The sequence below is a fragment of the Agelaius tricolor genome, unplaced genomic scaffold (genome assembly GCF_023055355.1).
Source record: "Agelaius tricolor isolate 1412-34295 unplaced genomic scaffold, bAgeTri1.0.p SCAF_16, whole genome shotgun sequence".
NCBI lineage: Eukaryota > Metazoa > Chordata > Aves > Passeriformes > Icteridae > Agelaius > Agelaius tricolor.
Window position 1 is genome coordinate 2,891,821 of NW_027269276.1, and position 13,139 is coordinate 2,904,959.

At 50.3% G+C, this 13,139-nt stretch overlaps 1 protein-coding gene across 1 annotated transcript in view; it reads left to right on the forward strand.

The window, feature by feature from the left end:
* Window positions 1-280: 280 nt before the first annotated feature.
* CHSY1 (chondroitin sulfate synthase 1) overlaps window positions 281-13,139 on the forward strand; it is a 76,256-nt gene continuing 63,397 nt past the window's right edge. Inside the window, exons 1-2 of the mRNA XM_071441229.1 lie at window positions 281-645; window positions 9,362-9,857. Of these exons, the coding sequence (XP_071297330.1) occupies window positions 374-645; window positions 9,362-9,857 (768 nt within the window). The 5' untranslated portion in view covers window positions 281-373. The remainder of the gene's footprint in view (window positions 646-9,361; window positions 9,858-13,139) is intronic.

Sequence of the window (13,139 nt, forward strand, 5' to 3'; positions counted from 1 at the left end):
CCAACCTGGCCTGGAATGCTTCCAGCGATGGGGCGGGACGTCCAGCGGTGCCGCTGCAGGGCGGTGCTCCCGCCCCCGGGTCACAGCGCGGCTCCCGGAGCCCCCTGCCCGGGGCCGTGTCCCGGAGCCCCGCGCGGGGCGGGGGCAGCACCGGGGGCTGCGCGGCGGCGGCTCCGGCACGGCCGGGCGGGGCCAGGGGCAGCGCGGCGGGGCCGCACACGGCGCCTGTGCCGAGGGGCAGGGCCGGGGAGGCGGGCGGCCCCCCGCTCCCCTCCCTCCGCTTCCCGTCCCTGCCCCTTCCCCCATGGCGGCGCTGGGCGCCTCGGCGCGGCTGGCGGCGGCGGCGGCGCTGTGAGCAGCGGGCCGGGCGGGCATGGCGGGCCGCGGCCGCCGCGCCTGGCTCAGCGTCCTGCTGGGGCTGGTGCTGGGCTTCGTGCTCGCATCGCGCCTCGTCCTGCCCCGCGCCTCCGAGCTGGCGGCGGCGGCGCGGCCCCACCGAGCCCGCCCGCAGGGCTGCCGCCCGCCGCCCGCCGCCGCCGCCGCCGCCCCGCCGCGCCGCCCCGGCCCGCCGGCACAGAGCTTCCTCTTCGTGGGGGTCATGACGGCGCAGAAGTACCTGCGGAGCCGCGCCGTGGCCGCGCACCGGTGAGCGGCGGGGGGCCGGGGGCGCCCGCCGGGGATGGGGGTCCGGTGGGCTGCCTTGGGCTGGGGTCTGGGATCGGCTCGGGGTCGGTTCGAGTGGGCTCGACTCGTCTCAACTGGGTTCGGTCACGTTCAGCTGAGCCGGGCTTGGCTCGGTTCGCTCCCATTCAACCGAGCTGGGCTTGGCTCGCTTCGCTCCCATTCAGCTGGACTCGGGCCGGCCGGCCGGTTCCCCCGGGGTAAAACCGCCCGGCCCGGGATGCCCTTACAGCCGGGATGCCCCCGCCAGCCCCGGGGACCGCTCGCCCTTCCCCGGGGCAGGTGCGAGCGAGCCTCGGGGCACGCTCAGCCCCGGCGCTCCTCGCTCCGGGCCCCGGGGCGCTCTCCGGGCGGGCTGCGGCAGCCGCGGTGCCCCGAGCGCGGCTCCGCTGCCCGGGCAGCTCGGCAGGGACGCGAGGGGTCCGTGAGCCGCGTTACCGCTCCCGCAGGGTCTGGCTCAGCCAGGTTCCACCTGGCAGGTGGCCCCGGTGACCTTGCCTGAGGGTCAGGCAGCCCCGCCGGTGCGAGGGGACGCTGAGTGCCGGTCACCGGCGGGGACACGGGCATCCAAGTGCGTCCCTCGGTGCCTCTGCCTTGGGCGCAGCTGCGCCACGCTGGTACGGTCCTTGGCTGCTGCTTGTGGAGCGAGCTGACAGCCTGACGGTAACAGAAATAAAGTTTGGGGACCGCTGTAATGCCCTGGATAAAGACCACTGTGCCAAGCCGAAAGCTTGTGCTTGGGAATGGGACCCAGAAAAGGCATCTGGGAACAAAGAGTAAAACCCAGCTCGGCTCTCTGCAGCTGCTGCTGAGGCTGGACCAGGCAGTGAAGCAGCTCGGATGGGGAGAGCCAGCCTGGGTGAAGCGCTCCGTGCTTCAGACTGGTTGAGCTAATGCAGGAGCCAGGGTCTCGGAGCCGTGTGTTTGTTACCTGAGCACCCCTAATTTTGGAGCAGGAGCAATCTTGGTGCTTTGCACTGTGTGCTGCTCACCGTGGTCCCCAGGTGTGGCTGGGCATGGCCGTGAGTGCCACGGGCTAACGGGAATTCTGTCCAAAGCCTCGGCAGCATCAGGATAATCATCTCTTCTGTGAGGGATGTGTCTGTGGCTTTGGTGGAACTCTGTGCTCTGCTGAAATGTGCTGGGATATGCTCATTGCTCCGGTGTGCGCGCCAGCAGGCAGTGCTGGGAGGCTGCACGGGAAGCCTGCTTGGGAAATCTGAAAGAGTCAAGAGCTAAAATGTCAGCTCGGGTACACCCCAGCTCTGGCTGAGCCAGCACCCTCAGGGGAGCAGCCAGGAGCTCTGGGGCAGATCTTTAATAAAACATCCCCTTCAGTCTTGTGCTAGAACAAACCCTTCTCCATATCCTGCCTGCCCTGGCTGAAAAGTACTTGGCCCTATTGGCCAGTAAGAGCAGGGTGACAAAACTATCTATGATGGGCCATCATACCATCGTTCCCAGCTCGGCTCTGGTTTCAGGAAATCTGTCTTTATATCAGCATCCAATGCAATAAAATTGCTTTATTTGGGCAATCTGAGGCATATTGTCCACCAGCGATAGCTTTAATGGAAACTTAATTCCTTCTTCCAGCAGTAGACCTGTAATTAAGTTACAGAAAGCGCATGATTGATGCTTTGAAATGGGTGAAGGAATCTATTTCTTCAGGGTTATGTTCTCCTTCACCATGTGGGATGGAGCATTTTGGATTGCAAATCTCACAGGCTGTGCAATTTAGATTTACATACAGGGAGGCTGGAGTCGTGTTGGGACATCGCATACCAGGTTTTATGGCAGAATACTTTATCTAGCATCCATCAGATTTTGCTTAAAGAATTCGGAAAAGGGAAATTTATCACTGTGTTGCCCAGAGTGTTCTTTGGGGGAGAAATTCACTTTGCTGGGAAGGATTCTTGTTCTCGCCTGGTTTTGCCTGTGCTTGCTGAACAGTCTGGTGCTGTGGCGGAGCTGGGTTTAGAGAACAAGATCTGCGACATCTGCTCTCACAAAACAATGGCTAAAGATGCAACTTAACAAATTCAGCTATTGGAATCGGGCTCCTTCAGCCCTTAGATGGAGATCTGAGTATCGCTTTTCACTACACTGCTATTTTGGTTTAACGTCTAGAGATGATGTCTGTTCTTGGAAGAGATGGATAAAGAGACCCTTAGTAGGGCTAAATGCGTTTTTCTCACCTCCGTTGGTGAAAGAAATGAGCTAATGTCCTGGTGACAGGAAGACATCTTTGGGGGAAGATGGGGAGGGGGGAAGAGGAAGACAAACCTGAAATCTTAAATGGCTTTTGATTGCCATGAAGTACTCAAGCAGACAATTGCTGGGATTACTACATTGACAAAGCATCCTGGTGAGCTGAATCGCTGGCACAGCCAGTGAAATGGGAAGCTGCTAGCAAGGCATTCCCGGGGTGGCAGCGTGTGCAGAGCCTTGATACCACGCTGAAAGGAATTAGGGATTCAGAGGCTGAATACCTCCAAATTGCTGTGGCTCAAAGGCCATTTACAGACACAGCTAAAAGGGACCGGAGCAGAAAGCATTTGCTGATCCTGGCTGCTGTGAATCCAGATAGGGTCTAACAAGAGGGGAAGCAATCCACTTCCTGAACATCAATCATGAGCAAAATGACCACTGCAAGGCAAACCAGGCCTGCTGGATTTTCGGGAGCCGCCGGCTCTTTGTAACAGTCCTGCTTTTGTAGTCTGTGAGGCAGAGAATAAGCTTTAGATCCACAGGTTTTCGGAGGGCAGATTTGCAGCCTCAGCAGTGATTGCATCTGACAGCCAGGTTAGCAGAGCTTCCCTTCCAGGAGGCCGGGGAAGTGCAGCAGCAGGAGCCACGGTGTCACTTGGAAGGACAAGGAGTAGTCAGGAAAAGAGCTGGGCAGGAAGGAGTTAAAGGGATGGCTGGGGTTCAGGGAAAGTGCAACAATATGTGCTAATGGTTTTGCAGTTGAGGGGAGTTGTCCTAAAAGAGCTGCAGGAAGGAGAGGATGGGAATAAGCAGTCTCCCAGAAGATTTAAGTCTGCTGTCTCAGGAGCAGAAATATCAGGCAGTTAACCCATTTTTTTTTTCCGTTTGCGTAGCAACTAGATTTCCTGGGAAACGTGGCAGGAGAGTGGTGTGAATGCAGTTAATGGCGAGATGTCAGCGGCTGGCCTTTGGCAGCATCTTTGCAGGAACACAGCCGCAGCACGTCTGGGTTTGGGACGGTCCCCAGGGCACCGTCAAGTGCCACGAGGACCATGAGGGATGCCCGGGGCTGGTGCTGAGCCATCCCTGCCCGGTGGCAGAAGGGTGCCCTTCAGGGGCTCCATTTCCAACGTGCTGCCTCTGTTGGTGGTGGCTTACAGGAAGCTGGAATCCAAATACCTGAGTGCTCGGAAGAGCTTAAGTGAAAGGCAGCCAGAAGGATTTGGGTGTGGGGGAGTTTGGGTTATCTGTCAAAGCGTACACTTACACATTGTAAGTGTATTGCTCCTAAATTCAGATCTGCATCTGTCGGGTGGTTTGGCCCGTTCTGGTCGCTGGTTGGGGGATGTGATGGATTGTGGAGCTCCTGCCCCTTGGGAGGGGGCCCTGTGAAGTGACTTTGGATGTTGTGCCAGCACAGTACGTGTTTTACTTCATGTGTGAATCGTACCACAGTACTGCAGCAGTGAGAACTCAGTGTCCTGCTCAGGTACCCTCCACCAGAAACACGATGTACTTGGCATTTCTGGCCAGTAACCTAAAATTTGTGAGGATGTTTAAGGAACGGTGTGAAAGAAGCACACAGAGCAACTGTCATTGATACAGGGGCTGGGGGGTAAGTAAAACAAAGTCACTTACACCCCCCAAAATAACCATATGGCCCAAAACTCTGAGACACTTGGGCTCTGATCTTAGCCTGGCCCACTGACTGTCTGTGTGCCTGTGGGTGATGGATCCATTTCTGTCCCTGTCCACAAGGAAGGTGGATATGCATGGACAGAAAACCAGCATCACTTAAAATTGGAGGAGTTTAGCTCAAAGGACTCAAACAGCTGTGGAAGCTGCTTGGGTTCTCTGTTAAAGCAATCCTGCAGAAACCTGAAAGAAACTTTTCCTCAAGATTGGAATTCTGTAATGCAGATCTTAGTGACAGAGATGTGGAAATTTAAAAGACCAGCTTTTTTTTGGTGACCTCCCATGTGTTATCTACAATACCATGTGCAGGAGCAGTGTGCTGGTTTCCGAGCTCAGTTCTCCTGCCTGAGCTGTGGTTCGCTGCTTCCCCTGTAGCAAATGTTGTTGGAAGAATGGGGCCTTGAAGAACAGAGATGCCAAACTAGCCCTAATTCAACATGGAATTTAGCTGCATTCAAGACATCAGTCTTTCATGTCTGTTGTCTTGCTGAGTTCTTCACAAATTATGATTTTCTTCAGCATAATTATACAAGATGACTATTTCTCAAAACTTTAAATGATTTCTCTGATCTCCTCTAAGGGAAACTTCCTGAGCTGCAGACAAAAACCAAATACATTTTTTGTCAGTCTTCAGCCTGAGTCTCTACAAAGGGAGCACTGTCTGCATAGCGCCACTGACTGTGCTTCTGCCGAGTCTGCAAAGCTGATAAGCAAGATAATACAAATAAATAATAAATACTGGAAACTGAAGAGAAAACATCCCAGATCTGTGCTGCTCCTGCTGCAAGTTGTGCTTTTAAGCTTCTTTTTAAATGAAGCTTCTTACAACATTTCAAGACTACAATTGTGGTCACTTTTTAGAAAATACTGGGGCTTTTTAGCACTCTTGGTGTGCACAAGGTTTTCTGTATTTCATGAGTTCCTGAGAGCCAGCTAAAAAGATAAAATCTTTTCACCCAGTTTGCTTGTGACTTGCTTAGCCTAGGGTACATGTAGGATATCCAGTGTGCAAAACTGGGTGAGGGAGGGAGGGTAGAATTGATTTGGTAGCCACCAGTACTGGAGCATCACTGGAGTCATGTCCTCTGTTTAGAGATTTTTTTGTGGAGTTGTGTGCCCTGTGCACTGAGAGAAACCAGGTCACTCAGCATCCTGCAGGTGTTTTACCTCCTGGGGAGGGTAATAGAGAGCCTTGCTGTCCTGATTCATGCCCATCCTCCTGCTTAAGCAGCAGATTCAGATTACACGGGGGAGATAAGGTTGGGATCTGTCAGGGTTTTTAAATGACCACTTCAGGGCAGTATCAGTTGTATTCACAAGCTGATATTTCTCTGTGGACAGAGTTGAAATAGCTTTGACTGAAGCGCTGGTGAGTGATCACTGCAGCCCAGGTGGTCTCTGCAGGTGCAGATACAGAGTCTGATGGCAGAAATGTTGTGTCCATGTGTCCTTTAAACAGCTCAGGGTGACAGGGCGGTGGGGAAGAAGGAGGGTGTCAAATTTCAATTAAAATATTTTTCTGTTTTTTTTTCATTTTCAAACATACAATTCTTTTGCAGATAGAACCTGCAGGTCTTATACTGGAGAAACCTTGACCAGGAAAGTGATGTAATCTGGTGGAAGGGGGTGCTGGTGGGGCCACAGAGGTGGGGAGGTGTTGAGAAAAGAGCTCTGTGCTCAGGAGCTGAAGGGTCAGGTTGCTGCCCATAACCTGAGAGCAGACAAGGTAAATGACAGTGGAGGTGGGAGGACTGGCAAGAAATGTAGGTTTTACGTACTAAACTACAGAATTGCTGGTGATGGAGCCAAGTCTGATTATTTGCAACATTGGATAAAAAAGTTAAAAGCAGCTTTGATTGGAATTCATCTGTGCATTTTATCAGTCCTTAGTTCTGCTGATAACTGGGGCCAGAAAAACCTACTTACAGTTCATCTCACCCTCTGTGGTTTGGCTTCTTTGGCTGAGTGCAGCAGCATGTTTCCTGAGCAAACTGTTCTCCCTGTTTCTGTCCCCAAAAGGGCCACAGCGAGCTGTGGCTTGGACGTGAGGAGCAGCCCGTGGTGGCTCCATTGTCTCAGCCTGTGCCTGAGCTGTGCTCTGTTGACACAGACACTTGGGCTGTTTGTCCATGTGGGAGGGTTTCATCCCTTTGGGTTCAAACAAAGCCACGGTCACAAACAACACGTTGAGCTGTCGCATCCTAGAAATTGTGTTGCTGCAGGAGGTGAACAAAGGCTCAGTCAGGCTGTGCTGGTGCACGGTCGATGTGGTTGACATGAGATCCCAAGGCTGGAGTGACATCGTGGTGCTCACACAGGTCCTTGGGGTGTGGATGTTGTTAGGGCATGGTGTTTGTGTCCCCATTCCTGCATAGATGCAGGAATGTCTCTGTTTTACCCCTGGTTTAATGTGGAACCTAAATGTGGCTCACATGGATAGATGGGCTCAAACTGGCTTTGGGATGAGGGGTTTAGTGCAGTAAGAAGACTGGGAATCAAGCATGCCAGGGTTTATGGATGTGCATGCATTTTGTTCCCTTTCTGTTGAATGGGAGCTCTTCTCTTATCTTGAGGTCAGGGTACCTATTTGGAGAACAGGGAGTAAATTTAAACTGGGAATCAACAGAAGAGCTTGATGACTTCCAGGAGGGAGCTAAAGCTTGGAGTGATAAAGACATCCTGTGTTGCCCATAGATTATAGTCATGATAAAGGCAGATCTTTCAGGGTATGAAGAGCAAGTCTGAAAAGACACTGTTTGCTTTTGAATAAAGAAGTAACTAAACAGAAATTGCCAAAAGACTTTAGGTTATAACTTCAACCTGGTAGTTGTCTGCAGAGTGTCCTGGGTCCACCCAAAGCTGTGTCTCAGTGGATGAGATGAGCTGCATTTCTCAATTTCTCAGTAACTCCTTCTGTCCTTTCTTTCTGTGACACTAAAATTTAAATGCATCTTTAGTGAAGAAAAATCTTTTAAGCTTAGACTGGGAGTTGATATGGGAAGAGCTGTGGATGATTTGTATGTGGAGTGTGGGTGTCAGAAAATAAACAGCAGAACTTCCTTAAAAGTTAGTGAAAGTTCAGGATGTGACCGTGTCTCCTTTTAAAGCAGGCAGTTCTCAGTGATTTATAACCAGCAGTACTGTGCATTAATTGCCTCACTGATGATTAAAGGCCTCATCACCTCTGTCGTGAAGTCAGTGGGAATGTTTCCATTTGCTTTACCCTGTGCTCTTCTAGGAAGCTCAGATCTAAACTTTTGCTATGAAACACTACCCACAGCAGTAAGAAATCCAGGAGACAAAGCTTTTAAAGTAATTGGGTGATATTCATTACACACAGTGGAATTAGTGAGAAACTGTTAAGGTGTCAAAGTTGATGTTCAGGTAGTCTCATTAAATACCTCTGCATTTTCTGATGGAACTTAAGGAATAATTCTCCTGAAGTATTTTTATATTTCAGGCTTTATATGATAGCTAATTCTGGATATTTCAAATTTCAGATGGTCTGTGCTGCCCAAAATCTGCTCAGGTATTGGCAAGAAGCCTGTGCTGAGAGGCATCTGGTCAGAGTGACAGTGATGCATTGAGGGAATACTGTGTCCTTTACCTTGAGAGTCTTTTCACATCAGCTTTAGGTTATATTCTGAGTATAGTCACCAAATAGAATTATGGATTATTCTCCCTGTATATAAAAAGGGGCAAAACCTGTTGGTTTACCAACTAAAGTAGTTTTACCAACTAAAAATGTTTCTGTGAGTTTCTGTGAGGTGTATGTGATCTCTTATCCCAGATAGAATTTCAGAAAATGGTACCGCAAGCTTAAAATTAATAATTTTTGAGGGCAAGGCTGTAGCAGTTACGTGACTGAAAATCCTCCCTGGAGGAGGCTGTGCTCTGCCTTGAGGAATCATCCTGCAGCTCTTCCTGCCATCAGTGACCCAGTTTGCCCACGCAGATGGGTTGGATTTGTCAGAGAGGAGCATGGAAGGTGTGGAGCAGATGTTGCTGTGCTGCTCTGCACAGGAACGACTCCTCTTCTGTGCAGTTCCTCTGCACTAGAACCTGGAATGAAATGTCTGGAAAGCTGCTGGAGGTGCAGGTGTTGGGTAGCACCATGTTACTGTGGGAATTAGGAGTTCTACAGGCATCTCTTACAACTTTGCTGGTATGGACAAAGCCACTTGAGGTTACTTCTGCTCCATGCTCTGTGCTTTGCTTCTCCACACACCATCTGGAGAAGTTGCTCTTTGGTTGGTTTCCCAAGGGATGCCGTTTCCTTAAAAGTTCATGTGAATTTACTCTCTGGAAGTCTGTATTTCTGAGTGCACATTTGAGCTTTTAGGGAGGCTTAGAGGGAATGGCATAGAGGGAAAGTGACTGTGATGCTGAAGCTTTGGAAGCAGTAAATTCAGTTGTAAGTGAATTGTTGGCCCCTATTGGATCACCTCTGTACTTTGTGATCAATAGCTGTTAGTGCAAAACTGAGTGTGCTTAAGGAATCCTGCTTCTACTAGTGAACTGCTGCTATTGAATTATTTTTCTAACATATGGAGGTGCAAAAATGGTACTCAGACTCTTGTCATATCAGAATCTTGTGTATGTTGTACCAATTGCTGTGTGTGCCACGTGAATGTCCTCATCTGTGTGGTAAAAAATAACCTTTCAAGGTGTTCAAAAAAGAAAATTTGTAAAGCAGGTGAGCCACAGTCTGTGGCAGCACTCTGTGCCTGCTCTGGTTTGCATATTTAATTATTCCTTCTTGTCTTTTCCAATCTAGAACATGGTCCAAAACCATTCCTGGCAAGGTCGAATTCTTCTCCAGTGAGGGCTCGGACACCTCTATCCCCATCCCCATCGTGCCGCTTCCAGGTGTAGATGACTCCTACCCCCCCCAGAAGAAATCCTTCATGATGCTCAAATACATGCATGACCACTACTTGGACAAATACGAATGGTTCATGAGGGCTGACGACGACGTTTACATCAAAGGGGACAAACTGGAGAACTTCCTCAGGAGCCTGAACAGCAGCGAGCCCCTGTTCCTGGGCCAGACCGGCCTCGGCACCACGGAGGAGATGGGGAAGCTGGCGCTGGAGCCGGGGGAGAACTTCTGCATGGGGGGGCCAGGAGTGATCATGAGCAGGGAGGTGCTGCGGCGGATGGTGCCGCACATCGGCGAGTGCCTGCGGGAGATGTACACCACGCACGAGGACGTGGAGGTGGGACGCTGCGTGCGCAGGTTCGCGGGGGTGCAGTGCGTCTGGTCCTACGAGGTAAGGACGGGGCAGTGGGGAGGGGGCTTTTGGGGCAGGAGGTAGAGGGGAGGGTTGATGTTGTGCACAGCAGATCCCCCCCGCCTCAGCGGCCTCTGCAGCGTCACCGTCCGTCTGTACGGTTTCTACGCTTTGTGCTCCCTGCGAGTGTCACCCTTGGAAAGACCTACGAAAATTTGGAAATGCAGCAGTAAGGAGGGAGGTGGAAGAACATTGGTTATTCATCACAGATATTTTTACTTAGATAGAAAGGGAATAAGCTGAAATCAAAATGGCCTCGAGTGCCTGCACTCCTGATTGTCCAAGCCTCTTTTATCTTATTTAGCCGAGCACGTCCTGGTGTCAGCATGGAAAATGGATGATACAATTACCGTGTTTCTTACTGCACTTGAAATGTGTGAGGCTGACAGATGTTTGCCCTGACAGTGACAGTTTTTCTCCAAACTGGAGATGTCTCATGGTGGCTGGCACTGTAACCCTGCATGCTGAGCTGCCTCCTGGCAGCCCAAATCTGTTGCTGCTCCGGGCACTCGTTGGCAGCCCCATCCTGCATGCGCCTGCTCGGCAGGTCCTTGACGTCAGCACAGACAAGCCACCACTCTTACCAAAACTCATGGTCTGCCCACACTGATGTGCCTGCAAATTTGGCATTTTGGGGGATAAAAAATTAGAGAGCCTGCTTGTGGCAGTTTCCTGCTGCTGTTTGTTGGGAGCTGGCAGCTTCTCCCTGGGGATGACAGGGGCTTCTCCTGCCTGGGTGTGCTGGGCTCCTTGAAGTGAGTCCTGGGTGTTTACAGACTGCCTGGTTGAAAGCAGCTTGAGCTGCACTTTCACCAGGGTAAATGCTGGTGGGTCTGCCTTAGAAATATGGGAGAAGTTGAAAGCAGAAGAGAGGCTGAGCAGTTTATCTCTGTGCACAAACATTTACGACCTGACGCAACCATGGCTTTGTCCTTTTATGAGATGTGGTGAAGGGGGGCTCTTCTGCTTCAGTGGCAGGAACTGTGCTCACAGTGACATTGAGGTCACAGACAGTGACAGATACTGCTGCTGAGCCACTCTTTCACTGGCAAAGACTTGGGTTTAGCTTTTGACACTGAGTTTCTGCTGTTGCTTTGTTTCAGTTCACAGCTCAGTGATGGGGAAGCCTCTGAGGAAGGGGAAGGAGGTTTCCAGCTGCAGTTATTAATTAATGTCTTTTGTGCCTGGAGACTTTCTAGACTAACAGTGTCTCTCCACATTCCCTGCTTTCAGACCTGGAACTAGTTTATGTTTTGCCAGCATTGTGGTTTAGCCATTCGTAAAGAGTCAGTAACTTTTTCCACAGTTTTTAGCAGCATAAAATTTTTACTATAGACATTCAGAGTTGAAATAACTTCTGCTGTGAATGCCTGTACCATCTGGCATTTGATAAGTTACTGAAGGTCAGCATTTTGGTCCTATTGAAACTGTCAAAGGGCTCCTAAATTCAATATAACCAAATATTGGATTGAAATAACCAATGATAGCCCACAACTGCACTGGGAATGCTGTCTGACAGAAATAGATGGGGCTTTCTCATAATCACTTTTGTTTGATGAGCTTCTGTTATTAGCCTTAATGCTGGATTCTCCTAAGTGCCATGAATTGCTTAAAATTGGTTTGTGTGAAGTGTATAAACTGTTGGGTGTTCAGAAGTAACTTGTGAGTGTAGGATGTTAAGGCTCAGCTGTTGGGGAGAGTAGGAAACATTTCAATGACAAAAGCACAGAGCTTCTGCAAGAAGTGAGTCCATGCTCATTTAGTTGTGGCTTTTCAATTTAAATACCTGTCATCTTTTTTTATCTGGTCTTCTTGTTGCCCAGATGAAATGTGCCTGGTATTTTATTTCAGATAAAGCAATAGCTCTGTGAATAAACACAGCTGTTGCAACAGCTGTGTTAGAAATGCTTGGTGTAAAAGTGACATTTTCCATGTCTTGTATGTTCATGAACATCAAGTAACAGGCCACTGTAAGTGAATTGCAAAATGTTGTGTTTCACTGAGCTTCTGATGGAGCAAAAAGTTTATCTGTGCCTGCTCTGCTGGGGCACAGCCACCACATCCTTCACAATTCCCATCAGAGGAAAAGCTGTGACAGCACAAGGCTCAGCAGACAGAAGTGTTGGCCTTAGAAATCCCAAACCTCAGACTTCTCCTTTGCAGCCTGCACTTCCTATTCTGAAGAGGCTCGAGTGGCAGCACAGAACAAGGGAGCAGTTCAGGTCCCTGCAGTGAGCCCCCAACTCGCTGGGTTTCGTTCTCAGCATCTCGGGCGTGGAGTGCCCTGCTGTCCTCACCACGGGTGGCTTTTCCCTGCACTGTTCTCGTGGTGGGCTCCCTGCCCAGAATCATTTTACTCATCTCCATGACTGTCACTGTCCCCTTTCTCTGATTTTGGGATCCCACAATGTCTTCACTGTGCTGCTCATCTTCCCTGGCCCTGGTGGTTTGCCCGAATGCATCACCAGCCCAGCTCTGTGTGGCATTTTTGCTCGCAGCAGTTTGTCTCAAAGCCCCTTTTTCCCCCCCTTTCTGTGTTTCTGTCACTCTCTGCTCTCTGCAGTGCCTCTCAGACCACTTCATTAGAGTGGCATCGGTTATTGCCCGTTTCAAGACTTGGGAGGATTTGTTCACGCTCTTCCTGCCCTCAGGAGCTTTTCAGCAGACACAGTAGAGGAATTGACACCACCATTCTTTGGTCTTCCTGTGTCATCTCAGCCCAGAAAAGCAGCAGCAGCATGTGCAAGGTTGAGGACAACTGCAGCTCTCTGGGCTCTGGGCAGCTCTGACCCACCCAGGCTGCTGCTTTGGGAGCAGTTTGCAGCCCAGGGATTTTAAGCTCCTATGACCAGGCTCGGAGCTGTTATTTGACACAGCCTTATTTGACGAAGGTTGAGTGAGTCACAGATGAGACATGGCTGTTAAATGTAAGTTCTTTAGGGCAAGGATTATCATAATTGTAAAAACAAACCCCAGACTGTCGCTGCTGTTTGACAGATAGCTGTAAAACTCAGCACTCTATAGGGTGGAACAGCCAAAGCCAGAGAGTTTATGCAGCAAATTATAAGAAAACAGTCACAAAAAGAATGGAGCTATGAAATCTCTGAAGCTTCCAGAAGGGAGCTTTAGAGTTCATGAAGAAATATAGAGTGTGGTCATTTTTTTTGAAGAGAACTAAAGGCTTGGAGTGGACTTCCTCAGAAATGGTTCTGCATTTCTAGTGAATACTGGTACTTAAGACTTCTGGCACGTTGCTGGGTG